We start from the raw sequence: 21,198 nt of genomic DNA, 5'->3' as shown, positions 1-21,198 counted from the left end.
GTGTATACACAGAAGGTCCTGTGTCCCCTCTGCCCAGTTTCCCCAGTTGTAATATCTTGTAAAAGTATAGTACATGTGCACTGGATTTTGATGTGATATGATAGAATATACTATGAATGGAATATGGTGACTATTTGTATAAATGAGACATGTCTATGAGAAATCAACATCTCAATCCCACTTAGTTCAGAGCAATTTTTATGGAGGAAACAGAGTTTTAGAAAGTAAGTTTAACATAAATTTAAAATAATTTAAGTTTAAAATAAATTTAAGAAATGTATGGTCAGTGTGCCAAGGTAAAATACTTTTGAGGCCCAGAATATAATCTGAAAATTTTGCAAGTTAACAGAGACATGAACAGTAGCTGGGTAATTATATGAGGCCAGAATTAACTGAAACCAAAACAGACAATGATATTATAGAAAAAAAAAACTGTGGACCAGTATCTGTCATGAATATAGATACCAAAATCCTTCACAAAATATTAGCAAATTGAATCCAACAATGTATATGAAGAATTATATATCATGATTGAGTGGGATTTATTTCAGATATACAAGACTGATTCAACATTCAAAAATCAATTAATGTTAGCCATCACCATTCAACAAATTAAAAAAGAAAAATTACATGGTCATATCAGTAGATATAGAAAAAGCATCTGACAAAACCCTATACCCATTTATGATAATAATTCTCAATAACTAGAAACAGAGAAGAATTTCCTCAACTTGATAAAAAAGTTCTAAATAATGCAATATGACAAAAAATTAAATAAATAAAAGGTACACAGATTGGACAGGAAGAAATAAAACTGTCTTTGCTCACAGGTGACATGATTGTGTATATAGAAAATCCAAAAGAACCGACAAAAAATCCCCTCCTGCAACTTAAAAATGATAACAAAAAGTTTGCAGAACATAGGGTTAATATGCAAAAGTCCATGGTTTTTTGTATACTAGCAATGAACAAGTAGAATTTGAAATTAAAAACACAATACCATTTGCATTAGCACTCCAAAAATTGAAACACTTAGCTATAAATCTATCAAAATATGTACAGGACATATATGAGGGAACAAAATTGGAAGACTGATACTACCTGACTTCAAGACTTACTATTAAGCTTTAGTAATCAAGACAGTGTAGTGTTGGCAAAAGGAAAGGCAAATAGGAGAGAAAGAGGCAAGATGGAGGAGGAGTAGCAGACTGAAATGACATCAGGTTGCAAGAGTTGAGCTAGATAGTTATCAAACCATTCCAAACACCTACAAACTCAACAGGATATAGAAGAGAAGAGCAGCAGTTCGAGGAACAGAAAATCAACCACTTTCTCAAAGGTAGGACATGTAGAGAAGTAAATCCAAAGCAACGGGAAGATATACTATGGGGGCAGGAGCCGGCTCCCAGCAAGTGGTGGAGCAGTGGAGCACAAAATCAGAACTTTTAGAAGTCTATTCCACTGGGGGATATTGCTCTAGAGGCTAAGCCAGGGGTGGAGCCCTCTCGGGGACAGTGTGGTCTCAGTTCCTATGGGGTCACAGAAGGATCTGGGATTTCTGAGTGTAGCACAGCTCACAGGTATCAGAGCAGGGAAGCCATCTACAGAGACAGAGCCGAGGACTGAGGTCTCAACTTGAGGTTACTTTAAACCATGATCTGTGGCACAGTCAGGCCACTTGTCTTTGAGCAGGGACCCCACAAGTGGCAGATCTAGGGAGACTCACCTTTCTCCTCTGGAGGCAGGAATCTACTGGGTTTGGAGACTCCAAATTGGGCTCTGCACCAGAGACAGAAATGCTCAGTCACAGGCCAGGTGAGTCCAGAGCGCAGCCAGAGACCAGGGAGACAGGAGTGATTGCTTATCTCTGAGGGTGCACTGAGGATTGGGGCCCTGAGCTCTCCGCTCCTCTGGCCTGGAGATTGGGAGGCCTCCATTTTCACTGCCATCCTCCAGAGCTCTAAGGAAAGCATTCAGGGAACAAAAACTCCCGAAAGTGAACTGAGCAGATTTCTTAGCCTGGTCCCTGGCAAGGGCTGCACAATTCTACCTCCAGCAAAGACATTTGAGAATCACTATGACAGGCTCCTCCCTCAGAAGATCAGCAAGAGCATCCAGCCAAGACCAAGCTCACTGAATATCAGTGGAATATCAGAACTAGGGTAAAGCAATGCATGGAATTCATGGTTTTCTCCCCATGATCCTTTAGTTTGCAAAGTTAAATTAAATTTTTTTAATTTTCTTTTTTTCTTATTCTAATTTTTTTAACTTTTCCTCTTTCCTCTTTTAACATTTTTAACTAGTTTATCTTAACTAAAAAAAAAATCTTTTTAAACCTTCATTATTATAATTACATTTTATCCTTCATTGTAGTTAACCTTATTTTTTGTATACATATAGAGTGCTTTTGTTTGTTTGTTTGTTTTTTGGATACAATTTCTTCTAATAGCTCAAAATATACCCTAAATCTAGCATAGGGCTTTGTTCTAGTCTCTGGCCTGAGCACATTCTCTCTTCTTTTTTTTTCCCTTTTTTCTTTTACCAACCAACTTATCTTATCAATTCCTTTTTTAGAATTATCTTTACAGTCATATTCCACTCCTTCATCATGTTTACCCTTATTTTTGTATATATATCTTTTTCTTTTTTTTTAATATTGGGAGTCAGTTTCTTCTACGAAACCAAAATACACCCAAAATCAAGTACGTGGCTCTGTTCTATTCACCAGTGTCACATATATATATATTTTTTTCTTTTTTTTTTTTTCTTTTTACTCCCATTCTTCTCCCCCTGGTTTGGGGTCTCTTCTGTCATGGTTGGTGTACATTTTTCTGGGGGTGTTTGCCACCCTTTTTGTATTTTATTCTCTCGTTTCATATATTCTTATCTGGATAAAATGACAAGGCAGAAAAACTCACCACACCAAAAAAAAAAAAAGAACAAGAGGCAGTACCAATGGCTAGGGACCTAATCAATACAGACATATGTCATATCTAGAGTTCAGAATGATGATTCTCAAGGTGCTAGTTGGGCTCAGAAATGGAATGGAAGATATTAGAAATACCCTGTCTGCAGAAATAAAATCCCTTTCTGGAGTAATAAAAGATAAATAAAATAAAATAAAATAAAATCTAACCAATCTAAAATAAATAAAATCTAACCAAGCTGAAATCAGAAAAGATATTAATGAGGTGCAGTCAAGAATGGAGGCTCTCACTGCTAGGATAAATGAGGCAGAAGAAAGAATAAGTGATATAGAAGACCAAATGACAGAGAATAAAGAAGCTGAGCAAAAGAGAGACAAACAACTCCTGGATCACGAGGGGAGAATTTGAGAGATAAGTGATACCATAAGATGAAACAATAATAGAGTAATTGGGATTCCAGAAGAAGAAGAAGAAGAGTGGGACAGAAGGCATATTATAAGAGAGTTTCCCTAATATGGCAAAGGGAACAAGCATCAAAATCCAGGAGGCACAGAGAACCCCCCTCAAAATCAATAAAAATAAGTCCACACCCTGTCATCTAAAGTGAAACTTACTAGTGACACAAGGGGCAAGAGGTTGGTGACCCTCTGTGACAAAGAGAAAATCCTAAAAGCAGCTCGGGTCAAGAAGTTTGTAACATATAACAGTAGAAATATTAGTTTGGCAGCAGACTTATCCACAGAGATCTGGCAGGCCAGAAAGAACTGGCATGATATATTCAGAGCACTAAATGAGAAAAATATGCAACCAAGAATCCTTATCCAGATAGGCTATCATTTAAAATAGAAGGAGAGATAAAAAGATTCCAGGACAAACAAAAATTAAAAGAATTTGCAAACACCAAACCAGCCCTACAGGAAATTTTGAAAGGGGTTGTCTAAGCAAAAAGAGAGCCTAAAAGTAAAAGAACAGAAAGGAACAGAGACAATACACAGTACCAGTCATCTTGCAGACAATACAATGGCACTAAATTCATATATTTCAAAGTTATCCTGAATGTAAATGGGCTAAATGCCCCAATCAAAAGACACAGGGTATCAGAATGGATTAAAAAAACAAGACCCATAGATATACTGTCTGCAGGAAATGCATTTTAGACCCAAAGACACCTCTAGATTTAAAGTGAGGGGGTAGAAAACAATTTTCCATGTCAATGGACATCACAAGAAAGCTGGGGTGGCAATCCTTGTATCAGATAAATTGGATTTGAAACCAAAGACTATAATAAGGGATGAGGAAGGACACTATATCATAATTAAAAGGTCTGTCCAACAAGAAGTTCTAACTATTTTAAATATCTATGCCCCTAACATGGGAGCAGCCAATTATATAAACCAATTAATAACAAAATCAAAGAAACACATCAACAATAATACAATAATAAAAGGGGACTTTAACAGCCCCCCTCATTGAAATGGGCAGATCATCCAAGCGAAAGATCAACAAGGAAATAAAGGCCTTAAATGACACACTGGACCAGATGGACATCACAGATATATTCAAAACATTCCATCCCAAAGCAACAGAATTAACATTCTTCTCTAGTGCACATGGAACATTCTCCAGAATAGATCACATCCTGGATCACAAATCTGGTCTCGGCCTGTATCAAAAGATAGGGATAATTCCCTGTATATTTTCAGATCACAATGCTTTGAAACTATAACTCAACCTCAGGAGGAAAGTTGGAAAGAACCCAAATACAAGGAGACTAAAGAGCATCCTTCTAAAGAATGAATGGGTCAACCAGAAAATTAAAGAAGAATTGAAAAAATTCCTGGAAACAAATGAAAATGAAAACACAACTGTTCAAAATCTGTGGGACACAGCAAAGACAGTCCTGAGTGGAAAGTATATAGTGATACAAGCCTTTCTCAAGAAACAAAAAAGGGCTCAAATACACACCCTAACCCTACACCAAAGGAGCTGGAGAAAGAACAACAAAGAAAGCCTAACCCAGAAAGAGAAAAATAATAAAGATCAGAGCAAAAATCAATGAAATAGAAACAAACAAACAAGCAAAAAATAATAGAACAAATCAACAAAACTAGGAGTGGTTTTTTGAAGGAATAAATGAGATTGATAAACCCCTGGCCAGACTTACCAAAAAGAAAAGAGAAAGGACCCAAATTAATAAAGTCATGAATGAAAGAGGAGAGATCATAACCAACACCAAAGAAATACAAACAATTACAAAAACATATTATGAGCAACTGTATGCCAGCAAATTTGACAATCTGGAAGAAATGGATGCTTTCTTAGGGGCATATAAACTACCAAAACTGAATCAGGAAGAAATAGAAAACCTGAACAGACTCATAACCAGTAACGTCATTGAAGCAGTCATTGAAAATCTTCGAACAAACAAGAGCCCAGGGCCAGATGGCTTTCCAGGGGAATTCTACCAAACATTTAAAGAAGAATTAATACCTATTCTCCTGAAACTGTTTAAAAAATTAGAAATGGAAGGAAAACTTCCAAACTCATTTTATGAGGCCAGCATTACCTTGATCCCCAAACCAGACCCAACCAAAAAAGAGAATTACAAATCAATATCCTTGATGAACATGGATGCAAAAATTCTCACCAAAATACTAACCAATAGGATCCAATAGTACTTTAAAAGGATATTCACCACAACCAGTGGGATTTATTCCTGGGCTGCAAGGTTGGTTCAACATCCACAAATCAATGTGATACAATACATTAATAAAAGAAAGAACAAGAACCATATGATACTCTCAATAGATGTTAAAAAAGCATTTGAAAAAATACAGCATCCTTTCTTGATCAAAACTCTTCATAGTGTTGGGATAGAGAGTACATACCGCAATATCATCAAAGCCATCTATGAAAAACCTACAGCGAATATCATTCTCAATGGGGAAAAACTGAGAGCGTTCCCCCTAAGGTCAGGAACATAGTAGGGATGCCCACTAACACCATTGCTATTCAGCATAGTACTAGAAGTCCTAGCCTCAACAATCAGACAACAAAAAGAAATTAAAGTCATCTGAATTGGCCAAGAAGAAGTGAAACTCCCACTTTTTGCAGATGATATGATACTTTATGTGGTAAACCCAAAAGACTCCCCTCCAAAACTCCTAGAACTTTACAGGAATTCAGTACAGTGTCAGGATATACAATCAATGCACAGAAGTCACTTGCATTTCTTATACACCAACACCAAGACAGAAGAAGGAGAAATTAAGGAGTCAACCCCATTTACAATTGCATGCAAAACCATAAAATAGCTAGGAATAAACCATACCAAAGAGGCAAAGAACCTGTACTCAGAAAACTATAAAGTACTCATGGAAGAAATGGAGGAAGACACAAAGAAATGGAAAAGTGTTCCATGCTCATGGCTTGGAAGAACAAATATTGTAAAAATGTCTATGTTACCTAAAGCAATCTACACATTTAATGCAATCCTTATCACAATACCATCAATTTTTTCCAAAGAAATGGAACAAATAATCTTAAAATTTATATGGAACCAGAAAATACCTCGACTAGCCAGAAGAATGTTGAAAAAGAAAACCAAAGTTGGTGGCATCACAATTCCAGACTTCAAGGTCTATTACAAAGCTGTAATCAAAGTAAATTGGGGGAAATTGGAAGGGGAGACAAACCGTGAGAGACTGTGGACTCTGAGAAACAAACTGAGGGTTTTGGAAGGGAGTGGTAGGGGGATGTGTTAGCCTGGTAGTGGGTATTAAGGAGGGCACATATTGCATGGAGCACTGGGTGTGGTGCATAAACAATGAATCTTGGAACACTGAAAAAATAAAATTAAATTAAAAAACAAAAGAAAACAAAGCTATAATCATCAAGACAGTATAGTATGGACACAAAAACAGACACATAGATCAATGGAACAGAATAAAGAGCCCAGAAATGGACTCTCAACTCCATGGCCAACTAATTTTTGACAAAACAGGAAAGAATGTCCAATGGAAAAAAGACAGTCTCTTCAACAAATGGTGCTGGGAAAATTGAACAGTCACATGCAGAGGGATGAAATTGAAGTATTTCCTTAACCACACACAAAAATAGACTCAAAATAGATGAAAGACCTCAATGTGAGACAGGAATCCATCAAAATCCTTAAGGAGAACACAGGCAGTAACCTCTTCGACCTCAGCTGCAGCAACTTCTTCCTAGAAACATTGCCAAAGGCAAGAGAAGTAAGGGCAAAAATGAGCTATTGGGACTTCAAGATCAAAAGACTTTGCAAGGAAAGGAAAGAGTCAACAAAACCAAAAGACAACTGACAGAATGGAAGAAGATATTTGCAAGTGACATATCAGATAAAAGGCTAGTATCCAAAATCTATAAAGAACTTATTGAGCTCAACACCCAAAGAACAAATAATCCAGTCAAGAAATGGGCAGAGGACATGAACAGACATTTCTGCAAAGAAGACATCCAGACGGTCACCAGACACATGAAAAAATGCTCAACATCACTTGGCATCAGGGAAATACAAATCAAAACCACAACGAGATACCACCTCACACCAGTCAGAATGGCTAAAATTAACAAGTCAGTAAATGACAGATGTTGGCAAGGACACGGAGAAAGGGGAACCCTCCTACACTGTTGGTGGGAATGCAAGCTGGTGCAGCCACTCTGGAAAACAGCATGGGGTTTCCTCAAAAGTTAAAATAGAGCTATCCTACAACCCAGCAATCTCACTACTGGGTATTTACCCTAAAGATAGAAACATAGTGATCTGAAGGGGCACATGCACCTGAATGTTTATAGCAACAATGTCCACAATAGCCAAAGTATGGAAAGAACCTAAATGCCCATCAACTAGAGAAAGAAGAAGTGGTATGTATGTGTGTGTGTGTGTGTGTGTGTGTGTGTGTGTGTATAAAATGGAACACTATGCAGCCATCAAAAGAAATGAAATCTTGTCATTTGTGACGATATGGATGGAAGTAGAGGGTATTATGCTGAGTGAAATAAGTCAATCAGATAGAGAAAATTATCATACAATCTCCCTGATTCAGAATTTTAGAGGCAGAATATGGGGTTTGGAGGATAGGGAAGGAAAAAATGAAACAAGATGGGATTGGGAGAGAGACAAACCATAAGAGATTCTTAATCTCACAAAACAAACAGGGTTGCTGGGGTATGGAGAGGGTGGTTGAATTATGGACTTTGGGGAGGGTATGTGCTATGGTGAGTGCTGTGAAGTGTGTAAACTTGACAATTCACAGACCTGTACCCCTGGGACAAATAATACATTATATTATTATACATTACAACATATGTTAATAAAAACAAAAAAAGAAAAGGCAAATAGATCAATGGAACAGAATAGACACCTCAGAAATACACCCACATTAATGTAGCAACTGATATTCTCTAATAAATGATGCTGGAACAACTGGACATCTACATGTAAAAAAAAAATGAATCTAAATGCAGACCTTATGCCCTTCATCAAAACTAACTCAGAATGGGTCAGAAACATAAATGTAAAATGCAATACTATAAAAACACCTAGAAGTTTAAATAAGAGAAAACCTAGATGGGTTTGGGTATCGTGATGACTTTTTAGACACGTCACCAAAGTCATAATTCATGAAAGAAAGGGTTGATTAGTTGGACTTTATTAAGTTTAAATACTTCTGTTCTGTGAAGGACAATGTCAAGAGATCAAGCAGACAGGCCTCAGAGGGGGAGAAATCATTTGCAAAAGGCACCTCTGATAAAGGACTGTTCAAATTATACAAAGAACCCTCAAAACTCAACAATAAGAAACAACCTGATTTAAAAATGGGCCAAAGGCTCTAATGGATACCATAACACAAAACACACAGAGATAGCAAATAAGCATATGAAATGATGTTCCACATCACAAGTCACCAGAAAAATGCAAATTAGAGCAACCATGATATAGCACTACATATGTATCTGGATGGCCCAAATCCAGAACATTCACAATGCCAAATGCTGCAGAGGATGTGAAGCAACAGGAACCCTTATTCAATGCTGGTAGGAATGCAGAATGACACAGTCATTTTGAAAGATAGTTTGGTAGGTTTTTATAAAACTAAATATCTTCTTACCATATAATGCAGACATTATGCCACTTGGTTTTTACCCTAATGAACTGAAAACTTGCCAAACAAAGGCAAACACATGGGTGTTTATGGCAACCTTATTCATAATTACCTAAGCCTGGAAGCAATGGAGATGTCCTTCAGTAGGTGAATGGATAAATTAAACCATGGTATATCCGGAAGAGTAGTATTCAGCCCTAAAAATAAATGAGCTGTTAACCCATGAAAAGATGTGAAGGAAACTAAGAAGAATATTACTAAGTTCAAGAAGTCCATCTGAAAAGGCTACAGAAATACCTCACGATCTGTAAAGGGCAATAAAGCAAAGCACAATAAAACAAGGTATGCCTGTACATACTGCATGATTTCGACTCTACGACATTCTGAAAAAGGCACAAGTCAGTAAAAAGATCAGTGACTGCCATTGGATGGGGGTGGGATGGACACACAGGTAAAGCACAGAGGAGTTTTAGAGCAATGAACATACTGTCCATGACACCATAATGATGGATATATATCATTATGTATCTGTCAAAACCCACAGACAATACCAAGAGTGAACAGTAAACTATGAGATGTAGGTGATCATAATGTATCTGTAGAGGTTCATCAGCTGTAGCAAATGGGACACCTTGGTGGGGGATGTTAATAATAGGGAAGTTGTGCATATGCGGGGCCAGGGATTGTATGGGAAATCTCTGTACCTTCTATCTCAACTTTGTTGTGAACATCAAACTGCTCTAAAAAATGAGGTCTTAACAAAAAAGAGTAGCTGGGTAATAGAAAAACAAAAAGAGAGGGGAAAATTTGCATGGTTGCCTACTAAGCAAAAATGAATATTACTCTGGCAACAGTTAAAGTCATTTAGTGAAAGTGACAGCTAAAGAAGACAATTTGACAAGAGTCCTTCTAGGACACTTAAAAATTCATGACCCAATAGATTTGTTCACCTACGGTTTCTTCTGTTTGGTATGCAGCCAAAGTTTTAGTAAATTGCTTTAAGAAGCTCTAATTATTTATCATCTACCTACAAAAGCTAAGTATATTTTAATACTTACTAAATATTTCTGTAGTTGCTCTTTTCTCTCTTGTTCCAGTGAACTGACTATAACTCATAACCGTAATTCTGTCCTTTGTTCAGTGAGAGTAGCAAAATTTCATGACATTGTTTGAATTCTTCTTGTGGGGAAGTGAGAAGTTTGAATTTCTCTTATCGGGACTGGGCTAGAGTGGGAGGGTGTTGAGGACATTCAGACAGAACTGAGCATAATGTCCCAGAGTGCATCCAAGGAGTAAAACTAAAACTGAGATCCAAGCAAGCTGTCTAGGCACAGCATCTGTGTAGTGTGTATCTCATGGGAGCACTGGTCACACAGTGAGGCAGCCAGAGGGTAGACACTACTGAGGTGGAACCCAGCTTTGAGCTGTCAAGCCAGACATGTCTTGTTCAACTGGAGACCTCGAAACAGAAGGCAGGAAATGGAAGACTAGGTGATTTCCAGAACAGGTGCTGAAGCTACAATCCCCTTTATATAGAACAACAATGGGTTCCCTCTGGTAAGGAGGGCGCCATTAAAATCACAGCAAACTCCAAAGGGATATAAAAATCATGTACATTACTACATTAAAATGTCATGACTAGCTTCAATGTGTAGGACATAAATTGGGCCATGGACATCTTTTTGGTTGTATATGGATTTTCATGGTATTACAATATTCGAACAGTGTTTTCATTATTATAATGCTTTTACATCCTCTCTTCCCAGTGTCTTTTCTGAGATGCTTTCATCTACATTGTGCTCTGGGGGCTTGGCAAGCCTTCCTCTTACATAAGCTTCTGTAATAGGGTTGACCCCATAGTTTAAACTACAGCAAATTCCCTCGGGTGAGAGGCAGAGCAGAGAGCTGAATGCCCTGGGTTCTGTGATCCCTTCTCTTCCCGTTTGAAGATAAAAGGGCAAATTAGGAATTTGTCCTAATGTCCTGTCTTTCATGATTCCGTTTTATGACTTGCCTCCCCCTCTTCGGACCCTGAGAGAGAGGTAAGGTAGGGTGTTAGTACAGTGTGCTGGGTTGCATATGTTATACAGAACAATTGCTGGACATAGTGTTGTCCCTGCCGTCATGACCCTAAACACCCCACTGTTAACCTGGGCATGCGTGGTAACACTGGCAGCGCCACTTTCCAATGAGGGGGCTCTTCACCCAGTGATACTGTTTTCCTCAAATGTGGGTCTCTCACTAAATAAAACAGTTTCCATTTAAGTTGATATTTGTTATCTGTGGTTAAAAATAAAACATGTGAACATATTTTTCAAGGAGAAGAGATTCCATAATGGCATATAGGGTATGATTCCAATTTCACAATTAGTCAGGAAACAAAAATATTTACAGTACTTACTTCTTTTTTTTTTTGATGTGTACTTTGGTATAGTTTAATAATTTATTTTTTATTTTTAGATTTTTAATTATACTTTAATAATTAAAACATTTTTGATGCTAATATAAAACAGTTTTAACTCACCTGTGAATCTTATTATTCTCAACTTATTAACTAAGTATGTTCATGATTATTTCTATTTGACTTTCTTTCCTTCACCATCCTAGACATGTGAAATCCTTTGAATACATGCTGAGAAATTTATAAGGATACAATCCATTTTTGTGTAAGATACATCTCCACATAGGTAAAAGTTATTCACCCTCATGACAGTTGGAGCTAACAAACTGACACAAACATTAATTAATGGCCATTTGAGTCAATTTATACCATTAGCCTTTGACATTAAAAGTTATGTATATTATCTTAGGATTTCCAAAGGCTGATTTGAATTTCATGATTTTTGTTTTATATCAAGCAATGTGATTCAGTTGAAATTTATATACACTAGATTTACAATAAAATAATGAAGACATTTAACTAAGTGATAATTATACATAAGATTAATAGAGGGAAAGGAAGGACATGGCATTTAGATAAATCCTGAAATGGTAAAAGATTTCAAGAAGAGCCCAGAAATAGACCCTCAACTCTACAGTCAACTAATCTTCGACAAAGCAGGAAAGAATGTCCAATGGAAAAAAGGACAGCCTCTTCAATAAATGGTGCTGGGAAAATTGGACAGCCACATGCAGAAAAATGAAATTGGACCATTTCCTTACACCACACACAAAAATAGACTCAAAATGGATGAAGGACCTCAATGTGCGAAAGGAATCCATCAAAATCCTTGAGGAGAACACAGGCAGCAACCTCTTTGACCTCAGCCGCAGCAACATCTTCCTAGGAACAACGCCAAAGGCAAGGGAAGCAAGGGCAAAAATGAACTATTGGGATTTCATCAAGATCAAAAGCTTTTGCACAGCAAAGGAAACAGTCAACAAAATCAAAAGACAACTGACAGAATGGGAGAAGATATTTGCAAATGACATATCAGATAAAGGACTAGTGTCCAGAATCTATAAAGAACTTAGCAAACTCAACACCCAAAGAACAAATAATCCAATCAAGAAATGGGCAGAGGACATGAACAGACATTTCTGCAAAGAAGACATCCAGATGGCCAACAGACACATGAAAAAGTGCTCCATATCACTCGGCATCAGGGAAATACAAATCAAAACCACAATGAGATATCACCTCACACCAGTCAGAATGGCTAAAATCAACAAGTCAGGAAATGACAGATGCTGGCAAGGATGCGGAGAAAGGGGAACCCTCCTACACTGTTGGTGGGAATGCAAGCTGGTGCAGCCACTCTGGAAAACAGCATGGAGGTTCCTCAAAATGTTGAAAATAGAACTGCCCTATGACCCAGCAATTGCACTCTTGGGTATTTACCCTAAAGATACAAACGTAGTGATCTAAAGGGGCACGTGCACCCGAATGTTTCTAGCAGCAATGTCCACAATAGCCAAACTATGGAAAGAACCTAGATGTCCATCAACAGATGAATGGATCAAGAAGATGTGGTATATATACACAATGGAATACTATGCAGCCATCAAAAGAAATGAAATCTTGCCATTTGTGACAACATGGATGGAACTAGAGCGTATCATGCTTAGCGAAATAAGTCATGCAGAGAAAGACAACTATCATATGATCTCCCTGATATGAGGAAGTGGTGATGCAACATGGGGGCTTAAGTGGGTAGGAGAAGAATAAATGAAACAAGATGGGATTGGGAGGGAGACAAACCATAAGTGACTCTTAATCTCACAAAACAAACTGAGGTTGCTGGGGGGAGGGGGTTTGGGAGAAGGGGGTGGGATTATGGACATTGGGGAGGGTATGTGCTTTGGTGAGTGCTGTGAAGTATGTAAACCTGGTGATTCACAGACCTGTACCCCTGGGGATAAAAATATATGTTTATAAAAAATTAAAAATTAAAAAAAAAAGTTCTTGAAATCTTTTACAGTACTTACTTCTAAGTGATAGAGCTATGGGTGACTATTTTCTTCTATATATAATAATAAAAAATTTTTTAAAAAATTACTGCTATAAAAATATTACTGCTATATAGGGTACCCAAATTTTAACAGAAAATTCCAACTGAACTCTTATCAACATGAAGTCATAGGATACTTTTGCTCTTTTTTCTGAAAACACAAAATTTCATAATTCACACAATTGGCTAATGTTAGCAAAATCCAAAATTAATAAATAGAATACTATATAAATAAAAATCTGCTAAATGTACATATAAACATATACACTTATAAATACAATACCCTTGGAAGGGTAGAAAGAAGCTAGTAATGGTCTTTAGAGAAGGAAATTGAGTAACCATAGACATTACTGTGTCTCTGAGATTTTTGGTACTTTTGTGTTATGTAAATCTTTTTAAAATTAAAGATATAATTAAACACAAAGAAAAATAAAAACACATGTTTAGATTCCTTCAACTACTCTTTTCAGTCACTTTTTGGTCCCTTCCTTACACATAAAGCTCTTTTCCATTGTTAGATTAGTTTGCTCTGGCTTTGATTTATTTTGACTTACTGCCAAAAATGTACGATCTCTCCTATTGCCGTGTTTGGATAATAAATAACTAGAACCTGTTTCCCCACTAAATGTTTCAACACTGAATGTTGTTGATAATTTTTCCTTCTTTGTAAAACCTCTCACAATGCTGCTATTAAAGAAGATGTAACTGCTGAGTTTGACCCTGATTTCAGGGAGGTGAAGTTTTGTTTATAGAAAAGCCTTGAAGTTACAATTAAGGTATATAACCATGATTGTCACAGAACGGTTGCCAACTCAAGGGCCACGTCTACATACTCAGGAGTACCCTGACTCATTTGTGCAAACTCACTGGGATAACCTAGTGCTTTTCTCAGTTTTCAACTTCCTCCTTTCAATTTTAACTTCCATATACTACCTTGTTTCTTCTGAGACTAAAAAGGCATGGATCAGATGTGTCAAGAGAAGGCATGAGGCAGTGCAACAGAGCCAAGATAATCCTTTCAGTAATGGAGGCAAAGATGGTTTCTCAACAAGAGAAAAAACATGGACTAGATGACTTCCCGAAGTCTCTTCCAGAGTAGCTTGCACATATACAATATTCACTTTTGTTACCTCAGGTTTAGGTTAAGTATGATTTGCAGATTGTTCTCATGGTTATACAAACACTGTATGTGTTAATTTATAAATTTTGACACTAACGCATGACAGGTGGCTTGTGTGCAAAGACTGTGGTATTTAAACATTTAGAAGAGAAATAAGGACATGAAGGAAATAATGAACATTGAAAAAGTGGTAAGGTTAATAAACTCGTGGCGTAAATTAACTACCTCAGCACTCATAAATGTTTCATCTGAGTTCCTGAGCATCTATTTAGTTAGTCAAGGTTTTAAGCATTAAAAAGTAGGGGAAAGGTTGATGGGGCAGGAGAACTGAGAAACTTCTGAATAACTACTATTTTAACGTGAGTGGAGGGGACCAAGTAGACCACTAGAATGAAATCAAATTCCACAAGGAGGCAGACAGAGAGCACCGAAAGATCTAAGCAAAGAGAAGTGCCAGTTGTGGAAAATCAACAAGCTATAAACCATCTAAATAGAATAACAAGGGAAATAGGAGTTAGAAGTGAGAAAACAGTAATTCAAAGTATTGAGAGTAGAAGTTAAACATGCCAGCTAAACTAGATATCATCATGAAGGAAATATTTTATTTTACATAGTCTGAAAGACTAATTCTGAAAATTGTTCTTTAGAGTTACACAGCAGGGGCGCCTGGGTGGCTCAGTGGGTTAAAGCCTCTGCTTTTGGCTCGGGTCATGATCCCAGGGTCCTGGGATCGAGCCCCACCCACGTTGGGGGGTCTCTGCTCAGCGGGAAGCCTGCTTCTCCCTCTCCCTCTGCCTGCCTCTCTGCCTGCTTGTGGTCTCTGCCTGTCAAATAAATAAATTTTAAAAAAAAGAGTTACACAGTAAGCAAAAATAAGGAAAACAAAGCAAAAACACAAACAATGATCAGAGTGCATGTATGAGATTATAGCTCAACAACGACATGTATAATGGTGGGGCCAGTTTAACTCACCGGTGGGGTAAACAGTTTAAAATTGAGAACATTTGCATACTGAATAAACGTCTTATTCCATTTGATTTTTAAAAAGTGCTCTTTAGAAAGCAGGCACGATGGGGCGCCTGGGTGGCTCAGTGGGTTAAAGGCTCGGGTCATGATCCCAGAGTGCTGGGATCGAGCCCCGCATCGGGCTCTCTGCTCGGGGGGGAGCCTGCTTCCTCCTCTCTCTCTGCCTCTCTGCCTACTTGTGATCTCTGTCTGTCAAATAAAATAAATAAAATCTTAAAAAAAAATAAAAAAGAAAGAAAGAAAGCAGGCACGATGTCGGGGAGGGGCAGAGGGCAAGAGAGAATCTTAAGCTGGCTCCATGCACGGAACGAACACGAAGCTTCATCTCATGACCTGAGACCATGACCCAGGCAGGAATCAAAAGTCAGGTGCTTAACTGATTAAGACACCCAGGTGCCCCATATTGTCTTTTTAAATATTGATCATTAACTCATCACAAATACAGACTTTCGGTAAATTGTGCTTGTTTTGAAATGTCTTAGTCACATATGGTTTTATACATATTATGTATTTCACATACAACTTAAAAAGGGAAAGAGAATACAGACAATTCTTTTAAATGCAGAGGGTTTTTTTTTTTTTTTTTGAGATTTTGTTTATTTATTTGACAGAATGAGAGACAGCAAGAGAGAGAACACGAGGGGGACTGGGAGTGGGAAAGGGAGAAGCAGGCTTCCCGCCGAGCAGGAAGCCCAACATGGGGCAGGGCTCTCCATCCCGGGACCCTGAGATCATGACCTGGGCCACCTAGGCTCCCCTAGATAATTCTTTTAGAGTCAAGAGAGAGTTTTTGATTTTTTAAGATAGCAGGTAATGGTGATGGATTGATCCACTAGGGAGGGTAAAATCAACATACAGGAAGAAGAAAGGACACTGGCAGAAGTGAAATCCTTGAGGAAGCCTGAGGGGATAGAGTCCATGGCATTAGTAGAGAAGTTGTCCTTAATTAGAAGCAAACAACTTGCCAGCTGACATGGGTAGAAATGCAGGTAAGTTGATAGGTGTGGTGTTGAGAGAGTGCACGATCTTCGTATTGTCTCTATTTTCCCAATGAAATGATGAGAAAGGACTTTAGCCTTTGTGGCATCCAAAACTTGTCAGGGAGAGGGAAGCAGTGGGAATGGGCTAGAAGACAGGACATGAAAGTTAGAGAATGGTAAGCCTGAAATTTTGATTTTGAGGGGGATGAAGAAACAGAACGACAGCTCTAGGGAATGGTGCCTGGAATGAGGGGCTCAGAAGGGGTGGTTGAAGGAAAGATCTCAGGATAAGAGCAAGTCAAGGAACAGGTGGAGAGGCCTGGCGATTGTGTGGGCCATTTGCCTGATTAGAGAAATCACCGGATATTGATTTAGGAGCTGGAGAGAGGGAGAAGGTATGGAAAGCTGGACGAAGGTCTAAATTTTTCAGAGAATAGGAGTGACTAGTAAAACCTCACCATAAAAGCGGGTAGGTTGTTGTTGAGTCTGGAGTTTGATGTTATGTGCACTTAATATTAATATTTTCATAAGTATGTAAACATTTTATTAATAACCATAAATATCTGCCCAGAACAAAGGCTACATCAGACACTACTAGTTTATATTAAATGAAAAACACCAAAAATATTTTTATATATTTAGCAATAAAACCAGAGAGCAACTTTCTATCATGATCATTAATGTTATTCCTAACCTTAAAGGATGAATAAGAAATCTCCAGACTCGGAAAGTGGTCAGTTACCTTCCAACTTGAGAACTGTGAGAGGATTAAGTAAGAATTCCAAGGAAGCCTTTGGAATAAGACTTGATCAATAGTTAAGTACCTGTTGAAAGTCATGAGAAAGTAAAACTAAATGTGACCTCATATGAAGGAAAAATTCCCAAGTCTGCTTTGCCACTTTTCTTTATATATTATCTTAAACCAAAACCAAACCCAACTTTTATAATTAAGGTCACCTTGATCTATACTGGTTTTCCCTAACTTGTAGGGCCAGGTACTTTTTCTAGTATTTCTTAGAAGAGACTTGTGATAAGTACATAAACTCTGCTTCTGGATGTTGTTAAGTCCTGGGGGAAGGATGTAATAATTGAAGTTGTGACAACTAGCTAACAATATTTTTCTAATCATGCGGTATGTATTAAGATGCCAAACTCAGAATCCATAAAGTTAAATATATTTGTTCACTTAAACATAGCAAAATCAAATGAATAAACCTTAAACAGGATTAACTTTTTAACTTTAAACAAGGTTATTTAAAAAAATTTAAATTTAAATTCAGTTTAGGTAACACATAGTGTATTATTAATTTCAGTGGTAAGTTAAGTGATTTGTCACTTGCGTATAACACCCAGTGCTCATTACATCACGTGCCCTCATTGATGCCCATCACCCAGTTGCCTCATCCTCCTACGCCCCTCCCCTCCAGCACTCCTTAGTTTGTTCCCTATAGTTAAGAATCTCTTATGGTTTGCCTCCCGCTGTGTTTTTATCTTATTAGAAGGCAAAAGAAAAACTGAAAGAATGTAACATGTGGGATGAAAAAGAATGTCCCTAATATATAAAGAGGTTTTGTAAAATAATAAGAAAAAGACAAACCTATATTTTTTTTAAAAAGGGCAAGAGATGTGAATATGAATAGGGATTGAAGAGAAAATAAATGGCTAATGAATATATAAAAAGGTATTTTGACTTCTCAAACACTGTTAATGAGAATGAAAATTAGAACGGTATTGACTTTTTGGTTGCCAGCTGGTAAATTTCTATCAAAATCCCTAATATGTATACATATTAATCAGCAATTCCACTTCTAGGAATTTATTCTAAGGAGATGAGGTGACAAAATCCAAATCATAAAAGAGTGTCTCAGCATCAATAACAGTAGCAAAACATTTGTAAGTGTCCGTAGTCACGAAAAGACACATCCAACGGATTACTGAATGAAACGAATATGTTATAAAATAACCTGTGTAGTTTTGGTTACATTTATGTAAAAATATATGTTCAAAATATATGTGGGTGTGTGCGCATGGGTGTGTGTATGTGTATGTAAATGTCCCAACTGATGCTTGCAAGGATGCTTCCCAACCATGTGAACGGTGATTATCTTTAAGCAAGGGGATTCTGATCATCTTTACTTCCAAGTCTGTGCTTTTGAATATTGTTTCAATTGCATATGAGGACTGTTTACCACCCTGGTGATTAGGTTATCCCTCCTCAGGGTTGTCGCTCTTACTCTCCCCTCAGCCTGGAACACCTTCTAGCCCTTTCAGTTCTTGGCTGTCATGTCCGCCATTCGAAGGGTTCGCATTTACTACCATATTTGAAATAGAAACCTTACCCCTCTGAGCCCATGCTCCATCCCTTGTCTCCACTTTGGTTTTCTCCATTATACTTGCCACCATCTAATATGTTTTAATTTTATTTGTTTATTAACTTGTTATCACCTGACTCTTACCCTCTCCCACTAGAAAGTTAACCCCATAAGGGCAGGACTTTGTCTTATACTGAGCTGTAACCCCAGAGCTAGGAACAGTGCCAGTTACAATATCAGGTACTTAATACATGCACATATATGTGAATCGAATATTCTTGTACCTGTACTCTAATTCCTTACAAGAAATTCTCCAAAAAGGCCTTGATTAAAAAGGAGGAGAATGATTAACTTATGAACACTTCAAGTATTACCTTACATTCAGGTTAATTTCTATGTTGAATTTTACTCAGCTGAAGTTTAATTGAGCTCTCAATGTAGGGGGGAAACACATATTTTTTTTCTTCCAAATCCTTGATCATCTTTGAATCAAATTAAGTGCCTTGTTCTTAAACTGCTGAAAACCTGTTGCTCACAACAGGTAAGAATCCAGAAAAGAACACACAGAAATTTCAAAGAGGCAGAAACTGTGAACTTCCTTCTCCCCATATTTTGGAATCCAGTTTTCTTGGCCAGATGGAGGGACTCTGGGTGTCCCTCTGCTGACACAGGAAATATGAATCTGATGCTACTTTCCACCACCCCAAGCCCAGGCCTCAAGGAAAAGGGCCCATCCCTCCACCCTCGCTGTGGCAGATACTATACTTGGATGATCTGATTTCATGGTGCTGGTGATATTTAGGATATGGTTGGGGGGGCCCCTCCAAGTTGCATTTACCTGTTTATTTCTCAAGGGCTGAACCACTTCCCTAATGCACAACTCGAGATCATTGAGGTAGTCTTTTTCCGTCTGTATCAGCTCCTTAATGATTTTCGAACGCTTTGCCATCATTCTCTGCACCTGGTGCTCCTCCTGAGTTAGGGTCTCAGTGGCAGAAGCCCCGGCCTGGGGAGTCATCTTTTCTGTTAAATAAAAACATGTATGTACAAGTGAGACATTCTGCTGAGGTTTCTTCCTTCATCATTACAAACACTGTTGAATTGCTTTTAGCAAGGAAAAAGGCACAAAATGTCTTCAGAGTATGTTCTTAGGAAGAAGTGTGTAGTAGTTTGCCCTAAGGTTGGAATCCTATGAAACTATGAGCAACAAGGGATGAGAGAAGAGATACTTCTGACTAGTCAGCTGAATGACACTTGACTGTCATGGCTTGTCTTTAAAATATCCCTTTGTTACTATATTAAGCTATAAACCTTGTCTTCAGGCTGGAGATAAAAAAATGTATTAAAATCAGTTCAGAATTTCTTCTGGATACATTTGCTTTTGAATCAAGGGATGATTTTTAATTAGTAAGTGGAACGCCTTCCCATTTTGCCCCTATTATTAAAAATAATTGTCCCTCTTCATTCATATGTGGAATATAAGAAACAGCACAGAGAGTCATAGGAGAAGGGAGGGAAAACTGAAAGGGAAGTAGAGGGAGAAAAACCATGAAAGACTGTTAACTCTAGGAAACAAACGGAGGGTTGCTGGAAGGGAGATGGGTGGAGGGTTGGGGTAGCCGGGTGACGGGCATGGAGGAGGGCACGTGATGTGCTGAGCACACAGCTGATGAATCACTGAACACTACATCGGAAACTAATGATGTACTGTATGTTGGTTAATTAATTTAAGTTAAGAAAATTGCCTTTCATTCTTAGTAATATGCAAACCTCAATGACATGGAATGAGGAGTGAGGAAGTGGTAGACTGAATACAGGTCAACTAGGATTTTTCACAGCCCATCTTCAATATCAGGCATATCTTGTTATTTCAAAATTCTTGAACTGCCAAATGGAAAATTTCAATGAAAAAATTCACTGTGCAGGGGCGCCTGGGTGGTTCAGTGGGTTAAAGCCTCTGCCTTTGGCTCAGGTCATGATCTCAGGGCCCTGATCGAGCCCCGCATGGGGCTCTCTGCTCGGCAGGGAGCCTGCTTCTTCCTCTCTCTCTGCCTGCCTCTCTGCCTACTTGTTATCTCTGAGTGTCAAATAAATAAATAAAATCTTTTTAAAAATTCACTGTGCAGAGGAGATATTGAGATAAATGGGAAGGCTCACGTAGAGCCAGAGTTATAATATGAGAAAGCTAAAATGTCTTCAAGAATGAGCTTCCCACAGCAATGGAAAATTTTGGAAGCCCCAA

At 37.9% G+C, this 21,198-nt stretch overlaps 1 protein-coding gene across 3 annotated transcripts in view; it reads right to left on the bottom strand.

The window, feature by feature from the left end:
* ARHGEF38 (Rho guanine nucleotide exchange factor 38) overlaps positions 1 to 21,198 on the bottom strand; it is a 147,085-nt gene that overhangs the window by 90,478 nt on the left and 35,409 nt on the right. For all 3 annotated transcript variants that reach the window (XR_199126.3, XM_013054018.2, XM_004748124.3), the window contains exon 2: positions 19,795 to 19,979. Coding sequence is in view for 2 of the 3 variants with exons in the window: in XM_013054018.2 (XP_012909472.1) it covers positions 19,795 to 19,979 (185 nt within the window). In the remaining variant the exon portion in view is untranslated. The remainder of the gene's footprint in view (positions 1 to 19,794; positions 19,980 to 21,198) is intronic.

Source organism: Mustela putorius, unplaced genomic scaffold (genome assembly GCF_011764305.1).
Source record: "Mustela putorius furo isolate JIRA1106 unplaced genomic scaffold, ASM1176430v1.1 tig00003871_pilon_pilon_pilon, whole genome shotgun sequence".
Taxonomy (NCBI): domain Eukaryota; kingdom Metazoa; phylum Chordata; class Mammalia; order Carnivora; family Mustelidae; genus Mustela; species Mustela putorius.
Note: the sequence above shows the minus strand (reverse complement) of the source record. Positions and strands in the feature narration are given on the sequence as shown.